The sequence below is a fragment of the Centruroides vittatus genome, unplaced genomic scaffold (assembly GCF_030686945.1).
Source record: "Centruroides vittatus isolate TY-2023 unplaced genomic scaffold, ASM3068694v2 contig_884, whole genome shotgun sequence".
NCBI lineage: Eukaryota > Metazoa > Arthropoda > Arachnida > Scorpiones > Buthidae > Centruroides > Centruroides vittatus.
This window is the reverse complement of record NW_027122576.1, coordinates 3,270,577-3,291,870: the sequence shown is the minus strand read 5'-3', so window position 1 is coordinate 3,291,870 and position 21,294 is coordinate 3,270,577. Positions and strand designations below refer to the sequence as shown.

General features: G+C 30.5%; 1 protein-coding gene across 12 annotated transcripts in view; it reads right to left on the bottom strand.

Annotated features, from left to right (window-relative positions):
- hts (adducin 1-like protein hts) overlaps positions 1-21,294 on the bottom strand; it is a 106,025-nt gene that overhangs the window by 43,895 nt on the left and 40,836 nt on the right. For all 12 annotated transcript variants that reach the window (XM_067280525.1, XM_067280527.1, XM_067280524.1 and 9 more), the window contains exons 4-7: positions 16,919-17,149; positions 12,527-12,670; positions 8,354-8,452; positions 3,452-3,679 (exon numbers count right to left, since the gene is read on the bottom strand). In XM_067280525.1, coding sequence (XP_067136626.1) covers positions 3,452-3,679; positions 8,354-8,452; positions 12,527-12,670; positions 16,919-17,149 — 702 coding nt within the window. The remainder of the gene's footprint in view (positions 1-3,451; positions 3,680-8,353; positions 8,453-12,526; positions 12,671-16,918; positions 17,150-21,294) is intronic.

Here is a 21,294-nt window from a genome sequence, read left to right as displayed (position 1 = left end):
GGTTATAAGACAAAGAAAAAGGGATAGCCTGCAGGGGCTAAAAGAGTGATAGACTAGCCACTTTTGGGCCGAGACGACGAGCTGTGAGGACGTGTTTAGTGAGGTCTCCAGGAATTTCGCAGCGACGGGAGCACGAAGGAGGCAGCAAACCGAACGTTACAGAATCTAGAGAAGAACTCTAGAAATCTGATACAAAAGCTCTTCTGGAAGTCTATCGAAAGAACACGAAGTAGAAAATTCGAACACTACGGTCGTCGAATCTCGTATCATCCAAGAAGGCCCGAGTTATAGCCACCATCACGAGTTCACTAGCTAAGTTTGGGTACCCGTTCTTGTCTTGTTCTGTCCTATTATCTACATCTTCTCTTTCCCTCTCTAGCATAAGTAGTTTTAAGTAATTAGTTATAAGTTTCTTTTTCGCGCCCCTTCTGTAACGCATCGCGTACATCAATTCTTTTGTCGCGAGTTTTTCGACTACGATTCTGCCAAGTTTTAAGTGATTTTGTAAAAGGAGTGTCGGAATACAAACGTGTATCGAGAATCCTGTATAATTTAACAAACACGGGTGAAAATTAAAATAAAGTTGTTAAAATTTCCTTTATCCTCTCGTCGGACTTATTTTTTCACCACGTGCGTTTGACCACACCAGTTTGCATATTCTTTAGCCCAGAAAAGTTTGCTTTCTTTTGTTTAATATTAAGCATAAGTTTGTCTTTGATCTTGTAAGATAAACATAACCCATGCTCTTGAGTCAACACATGCATGTTGCGTGTTGCACTTGACACATCTTTTTTAATGGTGCTTGTCCAATCTGGCATTATTTCAAGCAATGTTACATGTTAACTAGCCTTCACAATATAAAATAGAATTCCATTTTCATGTCAGCTTGTTGTTAAAGATTTTCCTGATTTGCCAATTGAAGCATTGCTGCATTCTCAGAATGTTTTAACAATGCCATTGACAGTTAAAAGTGACAGATTCAAATTTATAGCTATCTCCCACACAATTTGCCTTTTTTATAATTTAATAATTATTTCATATGTATCCTTTGATAAAACTTTTCTAAATGCCATTTTTACACTGACACTCTGAAGTTATGACTTTCAAATTAATATGAATATAAATTTACATATAAAAGTTAAAAATTTCACATTGCACAATTTTGTAATAAAAACTGTTTTTTATTTTTTTAAATTAAAAATAAATGATGTATGATAATTTTTAAGCAACAACTGCTGCAAGACCAAAATTTTTTGAAACAAATTTTTTTTTTAATCATATTATTTCATGGTTAAAATAATATGTACACAAATACTCAAAAATATTTGTTGTATATGTGATTTAGTTGATACAAATATATAGTAAATATTTCCGGTTTCAGTTCTCAATTTAAATATGTAGACATTTCCTTTTTGGTAAAAACACTCGTGTTTGAATAATGTATTCACCTATGTGTAAATAAAACATATTCAATTGAATGTCATGTTTGCAAAAGTTATATGATACATGGCGGAACTGTATAAAAGCAGGTTGTACTAAGATGCAATGCAAATGTCAATACAGACAATTTCTTTTTATTGAATTGGCAATGAGAAAATTTTGCTCTATAATGTAAAATTTTATTATTTACAATTAGAAAATAATTAAATTGTGTCTTATAAAATTTAAACTTTTTTTATTTAATCACTATTTTAAACAATTTTCAATATCATTTATAAATTGGAAAAAGTTGAACAAAGTTTTTTTCTATTCTCCATTCCACATTCCAATTAAATAAATTATTTTTTTTTGTTCTTGACTTCATTCCAATAAAGTCAATCTTTTTAAAAATTCTTTTTCCTCCTTATTTTCCAAAATGTTTGCAAGGTATGAGACACTTCTGATACTTGCTAGTCTCAAAATGTTCCCAATTCCGAACTAACAAATAAAAAACAGGCATCAGAAATCTCAAATAGTATACCCTAGCTCAAATTTAAAAAGTTAAACTAGAGAGTAAGTATAAGCTTTGTTCTTTGTTATAGGGAACAAAGCATACATTTATGACTATGATGAACCTGGAGCTATCTATGCTTACAAGAGAAATGATGGTGAAATAAATGCTTGATACAGATTGCTCAAAAGAAGAGTGTTCTGAATTCATATACAAAGCTTACTGTATATAGACCAGCTTCCCAAAAAGAACAAACTGCAAAATATTGAGATAAACCAGCATATACCTGTTATGTATTTGGACTTTTGGCTAGATTTGGGTGGCTGTGGGGATTGTGACTGAGAGAAGACAACAGTATGAGCTGGGAAACACATGGTCATTAAATTCCTATAATTCAGGACGATGCGGCCTGTTCTTGTTGCTCTGACTAGTTGTAACAAAGACCAACTATAATAAAGAGTATCCCACAGTATCTAAGCATGGTGTCTGGATTACTAAAGTAGGGCAGACACACAACAATACTAAAGAATAGCAGACATTTTATGAAGAGGTTCTTGTTTGGAAGTCCACTGACATGAAGAATGATGAGGAAGATAACAAGGAAAAGTTTTCTTTATGTACTGAAATCCAGGTAATTCATATTTAACAAAAATGTCAAAAAAAATATCATTTGTCAATTAAAGTGTAACTTAAATAGAAGGGGAAAATGGAAAGATTTTGAAAAGGCTTAAGTCTTTTCTGTTTCTCAGCATCTGTCTTAAATACCATATATAATCATGAATCACTTCCATTGTATGATTAACAACATCTTAAGCTATAAAATGAACATATTTCCTTTATTTATTCAGTGTTTGTATGAACATTAAACAATTTTTTTCAATTTCTTTCAAAACAAATGACTTACACCCTTTCTAAATAACCAGTTCAATTACTGTTTAATATTTAAATAACTGGATGAAATCTCTTGCTATATCATTTTCTATGATAATTTTAAATGCAATCTTTAGGAAACTTATGATTAATCGTTCCCATTCAAGTTTTACAGAAACAATTAGTTTACACATACTTTTTAATTAAAATTGAGTACAAATTTAAAACTTTATTCTATCAATATTGTTATTTCATCTATAGAATTTTTAAATTTGAACTGTTGTGCTTATTCTATTAGTCAAAATTCATTTTTAAGCTGAAGATATTTTCCAAAATACTGAAGATATTCTTTTAATGAAAATTATATACTTGACTGTTAAGATCTTTGTTCTATTATAATATAAATATATTTTATTGTCAAGAACAATTCCAATTTTATAGCATATTCTGAATATATAAATATTAAATATAGAAAACAATTCTTTGTGTTTATTACTTTTAAAGATAATACTAAGGATTTTCATTAATTTTCAAAATTTCTCCCATTAAATATTAATAAAATTGTATTCCTATAAACATATAATTTTTTTTTATAATTTTCAATAATTTATACATAAATTTTTATAATTTCTATAATTACTGTCTACTCACAGCATTGTCCAGCATTCTCATCAATGCTTCAAATTCTAAATCCCAAACTTTCCATTTTTTAGGTTTTTCTTTAGGTTCTGCTTTTTCCTTATCTTCATCTCCTCCAGGCATTTCTTCAGCTTTACTAAGTTGACGTTGTGCACCATTTATGACTAAATCACGGATCTTTTCTTTAGTATCATCAGTCATAAGTTGTATATTATCTAAACCAATTGGCATCAGTCTCACCTAAAAAAATTAAATTAAAAAGTCTATAATATAAATTACATCAATTTTTATTATGGTAAAACAAAATTCTTAGATCTTATACAAATATAAATATTTTATAATCAAAGAATTAAAAAAGTTACAGCCCAATAATGAATTTGACTATATTTTGTTTATTAATATAGCTTGAACTTGGTTTTCTGTATTTTCTGTATACTTAAAAATACACTACTAATTGCAACACTGAAGGAATCATGATATTAGCTTGAAACTTACAGAATGTGTAAATCAGGGTGTAGTGTGCAAATGATCAAAACTGCAGAGTGATTGCACATGGCTAGGCTCAACAGTACTCTTTTGGCTGTCAAGTTTGGAGTATAAACATATGGCTGTTTAGGAGCCAAACAATTAGTGTATCACAGATAGTGAGTTGTAAGTGTTTCTAGGACTCACTACTCATCATCAGCAATAAATGGCACAATATCAACAAACAACAGAGTTTGAATATGGATGAATGATTGGCCTTCATAAAGGCAGATTTTCATACCACAACATTGCTGCTCTTACAGGACATAATACCACAACAGAGTTGTGTTTGGAGGCAAAAGACCAAAGAGAACCAGGTATTGTACATCAAAAATTCAGCAGTGAATCAAAAAATATGACAACACCACAGGATGACAAACATCTCTTTTCCACATGGCACTGACAAACCATTCTGTATCATTGCAAGTATTAGTACAACAGTGAAGAACTGCAACAAGTGTGGCATTATCTGCCAGCACAGTTTGATAATGTCTGCTTCAAAGAGAATTTGTTGTACATGTCCCTTTTCAGCTCAATTCTCTTGACCATAAACCATTAACACCTCAAGCTACAATAAGGTCATAAATACAGATAATGGTCTACTGATTGGCAACAAGTCATGTTTTCAGACAAGTTCTGATTTAACTTGGACCACAATGATAGTTATATACACATTAGAAAGTATCATGGTGACTACCATCATCTAGCATGTATTTTAGAGCATTATACTGATCAATCATCCAAGTATGATGATGTGGAGTGCCATTGGATACCATTCACAACCTCATTTGTGACAACTTGATAGCAATCTCAAAAATAACTGCTACATCTGGGAAGTTGTAGACATACTCTTCCTTCAGAGCACTCTTGGCACTATATTCCAGCAGGACAAACATGTTACCAGGAATGTTCATGACTTCCTCAAGGCATGGCAGATGCTGCTTCTTTCCTGGCCTGCTCATTTACGAGACATGTTGCCTGTTGAATATGTCTGGGATATGGTCACTCAGCAACTGATCCATCAAAGTCCTTCAGCAGTCAGTACCAATGAACTATGAACACACATACAACTGCCTGACAAGAAATTCCTCAGACCTCAAAGCCTTTTCAATTTATTGCCATGATACATAGCAGCACTTATTGGAGCTTGTGAAGCTTTACAAGATACAACACAATATCCTTACTCTTATGACAAAACTGTCTGCAGGCAAAAAGGTTCAAGTGTATGATAAGCCTAAAAACAAACAATTCATTTGTTACATTAAAGACACAAAATTATTACAGGAAAGACAAATATAGATTTGTGTATTCTTAGAAAAATTTATCACTAACAACGATAAATACATTCTTGACTAAACAAAATATTGATTACTCATGGAAATGTTTATTTATGTATGTTTTATATATTCCCATTATCTTTACATCAATTCAATAATTATATATATAAATGTTTGCAAAAAAAATCAGAAAAAAATGAATAAAAACAACAGTCAAACGTTTACTGTTAGATTCAATCTGTAAGTTTTTGACTTCCAAAGATGATAATCATATTCATTGTAATCTATCTTTGTAATTTATATTGAATACCAACAACAAAATGGCCATGGTGATTAAGGAATCATCCTATTACCCTGGAGACTGAATCTGGGTGGTCAAAAAACTCCAGGAAATTTTTTGGGGTCATCTGTCTTGGATATGCTGGGTCCCATCCCTCATCACCCAACCATCTTATTGTGGACCTGGCCGAGCCTATAATGAGTCTGAAAAGAGCCCTCTTGGTGCCCACAAAACAGAAAAATTATATATGTATGTATGTATGTATATATATAAATAGAATATCACTGAATTTTTTTTATATTCTTTATTTATAAAATAATATTTACAATCCTGTACATAATATCATATTGAAATATTGTAAATTGTTGAATTTATGATTCTGATTGCATTAAGTTGATTATAACAGATTAAGAAAATAAAAATGAAAGAACAGCACAGTAAAATGTTAGTATAACAAACATACCTTACAATAAACACACAAACCCACAGAGAGTCTATTTTTACTTTCCTGGCTGTTATATATAACAGAGTATGGCAATCAATCAAAAAACAACCCCCCCAGATTTTTTGCAAATTTTTACCCTTTTTGAAGCTTAAAAACTCCTGTGCTTTTTGTCGAAAATTTCTGAAATTTTGCAGGGAGGTTTGTTTATTAGAGGGATTGATGCTATTAAATTTTGGTGGTTAAAGGTTGAGGGATGGGGAGATAATGGGGTCATGTGTATCTCTAGTAGGGTCGAACTTAATGACAATTTTACTTGTTATTAGCATTTACAAATTTTTATAAAACTCATTCTGTGGCTGTACATCATTGTATAATTTTAGTTTAGTTCATAGATTTTTAGCATTTCTCCTTTCTTCATTGTTCTTTTGTACTTATAGAATCCTTCTAATCTTAATCTATTCCCTTGGGTGGTGAGGGCCACTTCACAGAATAGCAAGAACAATGAAGGCGATGTTACCTGAGGGCACGTGTAAGGAGTATAGGACACTTTTTGGTTGGTCTTCATAGAGTGAGAATGAAGAAGATAGTGTTTAGTGTTGTTGTGTATCCGAGAAATGAGTAAAAGTAAACTGGAGTAAGAAAAGTTTATGAACTTACTGGAGTGACGACATAGTGAATCTTGGATATAGAAAACAAGAAGACCGGAAGCACAAAGTGAGTCTAAGAAAATTCTGTGTGACCCCATACAGAAGCTAAACATTTATATGTACAGGGTATTCTATTCTTTTCTATCAGCCATCTTGCTATTTCTTGCCTGCACCCTTTGATCTCTTTTTCCCCATAGCATAAGTTAGTTTTAAGGATTAGTTATAAGGAAACTCTTGTTGTATTATCCAAGTTTGGTTCCCTTGTATACTTCACAATATTGTGTAATTGTCCCACCAACATTTTAGATTTTGGGTGACTGCCTGTTAGACTGTTTGAGTTGGAATCCATCAAAATGTGAGATTCACTCTATAAATTATATTTTTATTTAAAATATTCACTCAAAATTTTGTGTTTACTTTGAAGGAAGTTTCAAATGGAAATGCTCTGATAATGAATGTACACAGAACTTTCGTTTCCCATCTTTTAAAGTCCAATCCCTTATTTTAAAGTAAAGGAAAGCAAAAATATGACATCTCTGTGAATTAAAATACAGTTTTCTTTAAGTTTTGTAGTAAATTAATTGACAGAAGAAATGAAAACCTTCCATTTTTCAGTTGAGAAAAAGGAAGATGTTTTGTCACACTTCCAATGCAAGGGAAGTTGAATGTCCTTTCACCCATCTCTTATCACTAAACTTAAGCATCATCTTGATGTTCACCCCTTTGATCATCCCCATATATCCTGTTGACGTATCTAAGAATCTATCATTTTGATTGGACAAAATCATTAAAATATACTGAATCCTTTCCTTTGATTGGGGAGTTTGCCGCTGATCATTGAGAAGAGAAGATCCATTCCATAACCGGAAGTTGTCACCCCAGTCCACTGTTGAAGGTATCTGTTGTTTTTATAAAGAACTCCAACTGAAATTCCATCGCTCCAGATTCATAAGAACATACTTCATAATCATCAGATTTTGATGAGATTGTATCTTTCACATGTAAATGAATATTTTTTTCCACCTTCTGCTGTGCGTGGTTCCTTCTTCACTGTATTCGCCCTCATTGGCTAATGGTATTTTCATTCATAACTTCACAATCCCTACCTTCAAAAGTAAGCTTTTTTCCATTTTATAATAGTTAAAAATATAAAAAGTTTTTAAATAAAATGTGATAACAGATGATTCCACCAAATGTTGCCAAGAAAGTTAAGCAACTCATTTGGAGTTTGAAGTTTTACATGTCCAGTGCTATAACTAGCTTTTCATGTGTCCTGTGCAAGATTTTATTTTTGGCTCACATTTTTGGAAAAAATATAAAAAAATAACTATGATAGAAATTGTCTGTTATTTTTTAACTTTAACCAAGAATATTATGGAATTGTTCTACATGGTAGCAGAATTTCAAATTTAAAAATAAAAATATAATATTGATAATTTTTTGATACATCATTTTAGGGCTCCTTTTTGTCCTAAGCCCCGTGCATCCATTGCACCTGCCTACAATTACAGCACTGTTTAAGCCTGAAGGACTATCCAGATCTGTAGGTTTATTTTTTTCAAAATTAGTTTTAGTGTTGGTGTAAGTGGTGCAAGAATTGTTAAATGAAAATCAAAAATAATTCTAAAAATAATACAAACAAGTAATGTAATGAAATAGTTTACACAATTACAATTCTGAACTTGTTTGGAACAAAAAGTATATATAAATTTTGAGAAATAATTATAAATATTTGATTACCTGTGTTTCACATGCTGCTACTATATTATGAAGAAGAAATACAGCTTCTTCAATTGATTCACCACAAGTAACTACACCACGATTTCTCAGAATTAGAACCTAAATTAATAGAAAAATTAATATAATATTACATAAAATTTTGAGCATATTATAATTCATAAATCTGAAAACAATTACCGCATAAATATTCCATTAAAAATTATCTATTGGCTTCAATCAGAAATTTGAATTCAATAAATTACTGGTTTATTAGCTTTATATATCCAATAAAATTCAATAGAATTAAATAGTCCATATCATCCCTCAACCATATTAAAACTAATTTTAATCTAATCAAATTATATCAAAACCAATTTATCAATAATCAGTTAAAAAATGCATTGGTAAATACAGTATACTAGTAATTTGATATTTTTTACTGAATACTATTAGCCAAATATTTGTATACCACATATATTTATTCACATATATTTATAGTTTTACAAAGTTTTATAAAGACACAAAAGCACCAAATGTTTTTATTTAAATTAGTAGTGCCCAAACTTTTCATTTGGCAATTCCAGGCCTAACTTTATAACATTACAATGTAGACAGATACCAAAGATATATCAAAAATTTCCAAACCTGATTAATTTAATTCTATAAAAACTTAATAAAAAACCATAAGCTCAAACAATATTCCATACATCCTTCTTCAGATGTATCAAAATTTAATTACATTCATTCAAATGTACTAATCATCAAAATTTCCAATAGATAGGTGTCTATATTTAGTTCAAGTTCTGTCCTCAATAAACCATTTAATTTTTTCAATCATATCTCTGTGAATGTTTCTATAATGCCATTCAACTTTTTTATAACGATAAATCTGCCTAAAACCTGCTTTTACTATTATTTCTACATATAAGTTCAGTGCTCTACAGAAATAAAACTTTTATTTATACTATACAGTAGACCCCCCTGTAACACGGTAGATACGTTCTGTGTTATATGAATCTGTGTTGTACAAGTCACTTAAATACATGAGCCAATCACAACCCGGCACGTGTGCAGTTTAGGGGTTACAGCTGTTTGAAAGGTTTTCTTCCATAAAATTAATCGATTCTAGACTAATTTGACTCAACATTTCCAAATCACGTATAATTTTTTGAGAATAATCCATATAAACTATGCTATAAACAAAAAATTGTAGGATTACTTACTGAGTGTGCACTGTTTGATGACACCATTGCTTAAGCTTGTTTTCGTCACGAAATGGCTCATTGAATGGCAGGCACGTGTTTCCTGATCAGCGAATTTTTCGCAGAAAAATAACTTAACTTTGGAGATATCATTAATAAAAATATAATTTTTATGGCTGTTGAATAATAAATGTTTTTTAGTAGGTCCAGTGCTCGTTTAAACTCAACGGTTTGTACAATATCCGCTATTGGTCCAGATTCGACCAATCTTGTCGTGACACGAGTTGGCGATGACGACATGTTATATGAGTCTCTTTTAGCATGTTATATGAACACAATCACAATTTTTTCGCTGTGTTATACGAATCCGTGTTATATGAACCCGTGTTATAGGGGGTCTACTGTATAGATATTTTTATATTTAGTTTAAAAATAGTTATAAAAATCTCAAAGAAAATATAATCACAAACTATACAATATAATAAAAGTACTACAAAAATAAGAGTATATTTTTAGAAATTCTGTAAAGAATATCATACAACCATAAATAAATAATTATTCATTTCTTCTATAAGTAATTGTTATTTTACTTTTTTTAATAATTTAATTAATTACAAACAAAACTATTCAACATCAAGATAGATTTTTTCCAATGTTAAATAATTAAATTTTTGAAATTTTGCAGGGAGTTTTGTGTATTAGAGAGATTGATGCTATTAAATTTTGGTTATTAAAGGTCAATGGAGTGGGGTGATAAAGAGGAATCACATGTCATATCTCAAGCAGGATTGAACTTAATGATGATTTTACTCATTATTAGCATTTACATTTTTTTTATCAAACCCGTCCCTACCCTCAAAATTAAGCTTTCTGCAATTTTATAATAGTTAACAATATAAAAAACTTTTATACTGAAATATTGTAACAGATGGCTCTACCAAAATTAAGCAACTTGTTGCTAGATGTTTTACATTTAAATGGACCCACATTACATTTCTAGATTCCTCTCTCAACTAATGAAATTAGCAAAGTTTTATCAAAATTGACCCATTAAATTTTGAGAGTGAATTCAATTCTATAAGCTCATAGAGATGTGCTAGCAACCATGAAACATTGCACAACAAAGTTGCGCAATTTATGAGACATTGCTTTGTCACATGCACTCTTGGCATGGCCTTATATCTGGAAAATGAAGTCATGGACCCCTATTTTTTTATTACATTTTTGAATTCCTCATCTCAATTAATGGAAAATGGCAAACTTTAATCAAAATCAATCAAACAGATTTTGAGAACAAACACAATTCTGTAAGCCTCATAGAAGAGGCTTTGCTAACACTCTGCCTCAAATATTAAACACTTGACACAACAGATCACCAAAGCTATCTCATCTGTCACATCTAATGATCTTGGTCATATATGAAAAGAAATGTGCAAAGTCCTTTATTACCAAGGACCAGGTAGGAACCCCCAGGTTTGATGGCAAGAGATGTTGAAAGGCAAAGTAAAACAGACAGATCATTGAATGCAGGTACTCAGATTATCTTACTTCAGTTTTTTTTGTAGCATATTGTGCAAAAAATACATAGAGCTTCTAGATATAATAAGAGATACTTTTATAATCTAGAACTGTACATACACATCAGGTTCTTTTAATCTGTTGATTGCATCCAATGAGTCTTTTACCATATATTTGTTTGGTGTCATATTGGTCCCTTCTTCCCTAATTTCTGTTCCATGAGATATGTCGGGATCTTTTTTTTACTATAAGGCACATTTTCCATGTCTCTTTGTGTATTTTGATATAACCAAGTAGATGCAGTACCTTTACGTAACCAGCATTAGTAAATTTCAATAATTCTAGATTCAGATACCTTCTAACAGCATCTACTCTTTTTGATATTTTAGTGTCTCCATTTGGTGTTTCCAATTCTGTCTGCTTTAAGTTTTCTTAATAGTACTCTTTTCTACTATCATTGACAGATACCCATTTTATAGATATATTGTTTTTCAATAATGCCTATCAGTTGATTTCAAGTAGTTTTAAAATTCCTGATTATGTATTTTCATAATTCATAACTTTCATGTATTCTCATCATCTTCATTCCTAACACTTAAACAGAATATTTAATTTAGAATGCAATGCAGAGTTTAGAATGCTATTTATGCAAAGTAGATCTGTGACTGGAATCATGAATAATCTAAAAACATTTACTTTTCTTAAAACATCTTAAGGATGCAAATTATCTTTTTTTTTGTATCTAAGGGCAACTAAAATAATCCCACATTGAATTCAATAAATATTTTAATAGAGACTGAGAGTTTCTCTTTAATTTGGTGCATATTTGATGCCTACATAAGGGGTGCAGAATATTTTCAGAACCAAAAATTTCCCCAGAACATACATAATATTTCCCTGAAAATTATTATACACTAGCATGCACTCAAAACAAAACAATTTATGAACGAATTAATAATTATTACTACATATAGTAGTTTTGGAAAAGTTTTGAAATAAAAATGGATTTTCTTTTTAAAGCTCTATTTCCAATTTGATTTTTTGTAAAAATCAAAACTATGTTTTGAGTTTTTCGGTTGATATTAATTGGGAAAATTTGCCAAAACACTATGTTTTGGCAAATTTCCCCAATTACTGTCTATAGGCTAGGCAAAGGAGCTATTTCATTTTATTGTAATGTTTTTGTAGCTGTTGTCATATTATCATTATTTCTACTGAAAATTTCCCAAACCTCATTAGTGCAATCAGACATATTTTGCACTTCTGGTCTACACTATATTTGGCTATAAAGCTACAACAATTTGAACACATGAATACATGAATTTACAAACACACTGTATTAATGAAGTTATTTATATAACAAATACATTATAATATGTAATGAAAAGTTTATTATACATAATTCTTTTAAAAATATTTAATTTATAAACATTTATTCAAAATTTTCTTAAAAGAGTTGAAATTAAATACTAACCTTATTAATAGGACCTAGACTTCGAGCTATTTGTTCCCTCTCTTGCTGATCAATGGGAATTCCATGAAAGTCATGATAGCTTACTTCACCCAAAACTGCTGCTTCTTGGCTTATTGGTAACAAACCACATTTTGTAGCAGAAACCTAATGGTTTAAAATAATTTAAACCTTACATTATTATAATTTATATATACATTTTTATATTTAAGAATAATATTTCTAAGCATACAATTTATATTTCATTAAAATTATGGTAAATAATATAAAACATCATAATAACAACTGCAGAAATTATTATAAATTCTTTGGAGTAAATTTCTCCTATTTTATAAAATTTAAGTGTAATGAATATAAAATTTTTAATATCTGTAACTATAAAAAATATCATTATATTTGCTGAATTTATAAGATAAATTCTATATTTTAGTTGTAAAATAAATGAGCTAAACTTTAAAACAAATTCCTCACACTAACTCCTAGATATTAGCCTAGATCAGTGCTCTCCAATTTGTGTGTCGTGACACACTAGTGTATCGCCAGAGTATGTCACAGAAATATTAAATATATTTTAGAATTTTGAATAAGCTGTTTTCAAAAATTCATTTATCTTTCATCTTTTTACTGCCAGATGACCAAATGAAGAAAGAGGAATTCACTAAAAATGTCAATTTTTGCAAAATTTATGGCATCAGTGTGTACCCTCCCTCACAAAAGTTGTGCATCTAAATGTATGCTGACACACCAAGCTTCTGTAAATGTTATGGCTTACCAGCTTAAAGACCAATACTAGCTTTTTATGTGTTGATTCAAATAGTCTTTTTACTTTTACAGTATATTTGTAAAATTGAGTTTTTATCTTGGTAAGTTTAACTTCTGTATTATCAAAATATTTAAAAAATAACTGTAATTTATTTTAAATTTCAAGCAGACAACAAAAATGGAAAAGTTTTTAATTAGTAAAAAATTTCAAACATTTTTATTTTAAAAAATTGTCATGTTGCAGGAATCTAATTAAGTTTGAAGTGTGCCACTAATCCAAAAAGATTGGAAAACACTGATTTAGATAATGAAAATCTTCTGATTTATATATATAATAAGACTATAAATGATTTAAACTGTCACAAATATTTATTAATAAAATGATATGACAAGATTCTTATTGGGCTACAATATGGCTAATTAATTAATCTCATTAATTATATAGCCATATTGTAGTTTGAAAAGAATCCAGCTGGATCATTTTATTAGTAATGTTTATCAGGTTTGGTCTTATATATAATTACAAATATTTATATTTAAAAAGTGAAAGACATACAAATTAAAACAATACTATTATAAAGCTTCCTAAGAGACTATACACTAATGTTTTTGGTTTGTATGTCTTTTACTTTTGAGATGTGAAATCTAACATTATATTTTTATATTTGAATTTTATTATTAAAAATATTAATTTCTTTTTTTTTTTTATAGTTCCCATATCTCATTTCAAAAATTTTTCAAAATTTAATTTAATTTAAATTATTATCAGTTTTAAACATATTTCAAAATTTGTAGATTTTCATCCAAACGCTATTATTTTAGTTAAATATCTGAAGACAAAGTCTGCCCAAATAGGGACCACAATTTATTAACTTTGTGTTCCAGACTACACATTCTTGGTGACTGACCTTTCTTTTTAGGCTACTGACTGCCAGAAAACTAAAAAGTCCTTTTAAAAACACAAAAAATATAAAGTACTGCTCTGCTCTTTACTGACACCGGGTATTATAACTATAACTTCAAAACGAACCTGTTACCGGTGTACTGTTACCTGTGACCGTAGTCAGACGCTCATAAGAAGATTTACACCGGTAACAGGTTCATTTTGAAGTTATAGATAAAAAATATATCCAATTAAAAATACAAAGATATGTATTTTTAATTGCATATATTTTCCCTATTTGGGCAGACTTTGTCTTCAGATATTTAAATATTTCAAAATATAATGTAAACTCTAGATGAATTAGATCTGAAGATCATATAATGGCGAGGAACTGATAGCACTGGAGACTATTTACAATCCAACTAATCATATAAGCTGGTTATACACTGACAGAGCAAAAACATTTTTGACTAAACATGCTTAAAACTGGTTTTTTTTCAATGGTTTACACAAAACCCAATGCACAATGATTTAAAAAAATATAAAAACATGGTAAAACAAAATTAAACACTTAGACAAAATGTTTTGTCTAAAAGTGTGCATTGAAATGTTACGGTATCCAGAAAATGTTATGTATAAAGACATTTTTACCCAAGAGAAATGGTCCTTCAGAAAAACCTCTACTACATTTCCACAGCAAAATTTATGTAAAAACTGTATTATTAAATGTAAAAACGTTTCTTTAATATGTCTGTTACAGTCAGATTTTCAATTAAAATAGCAGAAAAATGTTCTATTGTGACTTCTAAAAATCAGCTGTTGAACAAGAGAACAGAGTCACTGCCATTTATTTTTTTATGTTGCTATTTTAAGGCTCAAAATACTTAAAGTTGTAAAATATGGATATTAAATTTTGCCATAGTTTTAATTTTAATTTTTTGCAGTATTTCATATACAATAAAGCATTCCAAAATCTTTGAATGTTGGTTTTGTTCAATTTTTAAAAGTTTGTTCTTTATAATGTTTAACAAGACAATAAATTTAATCTTGAAAATGTTTAATGTGTTATTTTCACATTTTCAATTAAAGAAATAAAGAAAACAGTACACTTTTAACAGTGGGTAACATTTAAGAAAACAAATGTTTTTAACCCATTAAGAAATCATCTAAAAGAATGTAAGAGGAATGCTAGTGTGAGATAGGAAAGATGGATTAAGAAGTTATGATCTTATTGTATTATAGTAAGAAGAAATTGAAGAAAGATATCTCAGATTAATTGTTAAAATATTCAAACATTTTCAAAGTTTCAGTTATTATAATCAAATTAGAACATTATACCACCATTAAACACACAGAAGTTGATTTATAATACTTGTAGCAATTTACCATTGATATCATTACCAATCAAAAATTAATTATGTATTTTATCTTAGCTAACATGAAATAAACAAGAAAAAATTTGCAGATAAAACAATCCCTATAGCTATTTACATGACTTATATCTGTTGTATATGATAGAACAATGCTAATAGATAACTGGACAGACAAGAAAAGTTAAGGTGTTAGCCCAGGAGTGGAAAACCTTTTCTCATTTGAAGGCCACACGGGAGCTAACATTCTTCCAAGGTGACCACACTCTAAAAAAAACCAAATTTACTGCAAAATGCAAATAATTTAATACTAATTTAGCTTTTATACAGAATTAATTCTTTCAACTATCTTACACTGCCATACGGCAGAGTTAGCATGGCCAGATAATGGCTTTTACCGAGAATCATCTCTTAGCAGAATCACCATATTGCCAAAATTAGTTCACATATGATAATCAAAATGTCATATATATAACAACATGAAAACTTGTTTAAGAAAATCATAGAAGGCTGCACATCACACTCCAAAAGGCCACATGCAGCCTTAAACTTAAGGTCCCCCACCCCTGTATTATCCCAATGCTCTTGGGACATAGGATTGAATTTGAGCAAACAAACCTGGAAATTTTTATAGGCAGTTTGTCCTAGACATGTCAAGTCCTGTCCCTCATACCCCAGCTGCCCCCATCATGGCCTGGCTGAACCTAGGATGGGTTTGATTAAAAAAGACTTTTCAGTGCTCACAGAGTAGAGTCATGAAAAGACATGAAAAACAAACAGAAAAAGATCAAAGATCAAAGAAGTGCTAAAAATTTTTATATATGTAATATTGGTTTTTCAATATTATTTTGATCTTTAGGCATCATAAAATATAACCAGGGACAAAGATTAGTCTAAAAAATGTACTTTGTTTGATATTCTTGCCTTTAATTTTACTTATTTATTATAATGAATTAATTTTAAATTATTTGTATAGTGTTATATATTTCATATTAAACACCTCAAGAACTGGTATATATTACCTAAAAACCACATCAGCACATCCTCAAAAGTAGTTTCTTCTCAAATGCTATAATCTAAACCTGTTTCCAATGTCTATTTACAACAGTATGGGTATATTTTTAGTGTTATATATTGAAAATTACTAAAAGAATATTGAGAATATTTTCGTTGATATTCAATATATACATCAATATTTGAAGTCATAATTACAATATAAATATCATTTAAGATGATATGAATTTTAATATTAAAAAATAAATTCTATTCATTACAAATATGATATATTTTATTTAAAATATGACACTAAATTTTTCAATAGTTTATATTAATAAAATTTCATTTCAAACATAATTCTTAATATAATCGTATAAAGCTTACCGCAACACAAGTAGGATAATGTATATGAATAACACATTTAATATCTGGCCGTGCAGCATGAATAGCAGAATGAAGAACAAAGCCTGACCGGTTGAAAGAGAAATTGGTAGTTCCTGGGTCAATAACATTACCCTGCATATCAACTTTTAACAGAGAGGATGCAGTAATTTCATGATATTGTAAACCAAATGGGTTTAATAGAAAATGCTCTTGATCTTGACTTAATCTGACCTAAAAATTTAATCAATAAAAATATTAAAATTAATAGAAGAAAAAATTTATTATATATTTGTTATGTCTACAGCTATTATATATATATATATAAATATACTTTACACTATATATTACATACATACATATATATAAAAAATACTTAGCTTAAAATTGTCATGAATGTTTTTCTGTTACCAAAAAAAAATTGGAAACAGTGGCATGGGAAATTACTAAACTGTCAAAGGTTTTGTTATGAATAGTCTATATTAGGAATAAGGGGTCAAAACAATGGAGGGAAAACTATGTGGCATTCAGGAAAAAGTATAAATGGTAATGCTGAGAATCAATGAATTACCACAAAGTTTTTAAATGGGCAAAGCTTTTGGGGCAAGCAAGCAAAGCAAGCAGAGACAGTCTCCTATTCATATATAAACAGTTTCATATTAAAAATTATTTTATATCCAAATTAAATACATATTAATATGCCGAGAAAATATAAATAATATGATTAACCACTTTATCACAGTATTTACAATCCAAAAAGGATCACATAATTAAAATTCAAACACATTTTGTCCCATCTTTATTACCATATTGTATTTAAAAATTAAGCAAGAAATATTTTTAAATTTCATTTACAAATTTCAAATGCATGTAGGCAAACATATATTTTTATCTGTAATTATCAGTAACAGTGAAAATAATGTAAATAACAACTGGACTAAAACAAACATAAAACTAAATCTTTAATGGCCAGTACATGTTTTTCTAAATGAACAAACATTTTTGACTAACTTAATTAGCCATAGCCAAGTTCCAATAAAAACTTTTGTATTTGGAATCTGATGATGGGTAGGCCTACTTAAATTAGCAAAAAGTTTATTTGTGATCAACAAAAAATTGTTTTACTTGGGCAATGTTTATGTAATTTTATTGTGTGATCATTTTTATGTCTAAAATTATAAAAACATATTAGCATTCCAGAATACTTTTAAAGTGGTTGAAATGCAAAATCTTAAATATTTCAAAATAAGAAAACTTAACTTATACTACTTTTAAAAAAGAGCATCATTATTATTATTATATCATCCATAAAAAACCTTCATTCTAATGTTAGACTTATTTGATAAATTTACCTGAAATATCAAAGATTATGTCTGGAATACTGATGTATTTTCAAAACAATTTAAACAAAATGAGGAAAATCTAATCCTAATATTTAGAGCACGTAGCAAAAAAAGTGGACAACCACTGAGGTTTCCCATTCAATGTCCACTCTTTTGTTCTGGCAATTGTACTGAAATGAACCTTCAACATGTTTTGAAGGGGAGATTCCATCATCCAACCCTCTTATCTCTTTTCCAACAGGTTGATACCATATGTGCACTCCATTAATAACCCACTATCATTCTAGTGGCTAGTAGCTAGAATTAGCACTGTCTACCTAATTGCAGACTTGCATTGTCTAATTCACATTGTATATGAGGTTTATCAGTGCTATGATCTTTATCACTCATGATGGACAGTGGTTGTAAGAGTGATGAAGCCATCCAGGGGATACAATTGCTCCCTTGCACTCCCCCTAGCCGCGATACTGTACAGTGGTGCCTCATATAACGTACTTAATCGGTTCCAGGTGCACGTCTGTTAAGTGAAACGTCCATTATACGAAACACATTTTCCTATAGAAATATATGTTAAAACATCTAATTCGTTCCGCAACATAAAATAATCGTACTGTATCATTAAAAAAATGAACAAGGGGTGCGTTCTTTTATTCCTCCGCGTAACTCTGCGTGAGCGACATCCATTTAAAAATTCCTGCAGAACGCGTTCCTAAATTCCGGTGGGAGTGCACGCCGTCGAACGGCAAAAATGGCTGCTTGTAGCAGTAGTTTACGGTGGAAAGCAACATGGCGTCCTCCATGGCTCAGATAATTTCGTTTCCGGGTCCATTATGTGATTTTATGAATGAAAATTTAGAAATTGTGTAAGCGCGAGTTAGCGCACGCGGTGATGTAAGTGTCTTTACGAATTTTTTTCGAATGGTAGCCGGCATTCTAATTTTTTTCGTGGCTATTTTGAATGCTCTTTCAACAAATAATCCATTTTATGGTTAAATTTTACAATTGGGACCCTTCTTTTGCCTTTAAAAGCTCATATTTTAGAATTATAGATTCCTCCATCACGATACTATCAATAGTGTGAGCGCTGCCATCTTTCTTTCTTTCACCATCGTTCCTAAATGCCTACAAACAGCAGCGCACTCCCATAGTAGCGGAGACGCAGAGAGACCGCTATTAAAGAACGCACCCATGGAGCAGTCACCAATTATGCCGGAAAGTTCGTTGTTTGCAGCCAGTCTGTTGCTCGAGTCACGTAACGGCCAAACAGAAAGTCCGTTGTTCGCAGCGTTCGTTATTCAAGGCATACGTTATACGAGGCACCACTGTATTTGTAATCTTTTATCATTATTCATCTTTGTTGCTAGAGGATACAAATTTTAACACTACAGTGGAACCTCGGTATACAACCTTAATCAGTTCCTGACGTTTGGACTTATACCGAATAGGATATATAACAAACTAGCCTTTCCGATGAGAAGTAATATAAAAATAATTAATCCGTTCTCATGTAAAAAAAAACTCCTCTTGATATGGTATATTAATTGGGTTGTAAAATAATTTAAACACTGTTTGAGCACATTAATAAAAAAATAAATTTTATTATAGATTTTTAAAGTTATTACAGTATATTGTATTATATTATTTAAATTATTAAATCAAAATCAAATCAGATCAAACTCTCTTTAATACTAAAATACAAAAACAAAAAATTTTCTATTCTATAGAAGAAAAGTCCCTTTCTGGGTTTTTTACTTTTCCACCTTCTGTCGCTTTTCACTAGGATCAGCAACTTTTATTAAAAACTTGTCCAAAGAACTTTGTGTCTGTCTTCTCCTCAGGATGTCTCTAAAGTGTGACATTGCCTGATCTTTCTAAGCGATGCTATTGCGATTTGTTTGAACTTTGTTAGGGTGGTATTTTTCTGCAAAAATTTTCACATCCATCCATTTTGCAAGGATTTGATTAATGAAGAAGAAGCTTCTTCTATCTCTTCCTCCTCTGAGTCAGAAGAGAGTCTATCCATTCTAGTCTGATGCTCATCGTTCCTGTAACTCCAGTGGTCCTGTTCTTCCAGGAACTTCCAGTTCCTGTAACTCCTCAGTGATCAGTTCTTGATTGTGTTCTTCCACTAATTCTTCCACATTATCACATACATCCAGTTCCATAGATCTGGCCAGAGAAACAATATCCTCCACTATAGAGGCCCTAGATTCGATGTCCCTTTTGGTTACTACTTGTGGCCACAAATTTCCCCAAGCGGAGTTCATTGTTCTGTGGGAAACTTCCTGCCAAGCTTTGTCAATGAGCGATATAGAATGTACAATATTAAAGTGATTTTTCCAGAACTCTTTTAGAGTTAATTCTGTCTCGGAGGTTACTTGAAAGCACTTCTAGAATAAGACTTTAGTATAAAGTTTCTTGAAATTACTTATGACCTGCTGATCCATAGGCTGAATGAGAGGCGTCGTATTAGGTGGGAGGAACTTTATAGTAATGAAGTTAAACTCAGGCAAGACATAATCCTTCAAGCTTGGTGGATGAGCAGGTGCATTATCCATTAGGAGAAGAGCTTTCAAAGGTAGATTGTTCTCTTCTAAATAACTTTTTACATTTGGTCCAAACACAACATTAAACCATTCAGTGAAATATTTCCTCATTACCCAAGCCTTGCTATTTGATCGCCACATAACAGGCAGCTGACACTTCTGGACTTTATGTTTTTTAAATGCCCTCGGGTTTTCAGAGCGGTAGATCAATAAAGGCTTCATTTTGCAAGAGTTAGTCTGTCCTTCATTGGCTTGTGCCCTGGCAATGACTTCCCTTCTTGTGTGATATAGGCCCTGTTTGGCATTTTCTTCCAAAACAGACCAGTTTCATCACAATTGAAAACTTGTTGGGGAATAAAATGCTCACTTTCCACAAACTCTCCAAAATGTTTAACAAATTCAAATGCAGCAACTTTATTGGCACTAGCTCCTTCTCCATGTCTTACAACATTGTGAATACCGGTCCATTTTTTTAAAATTTTCAAACCAA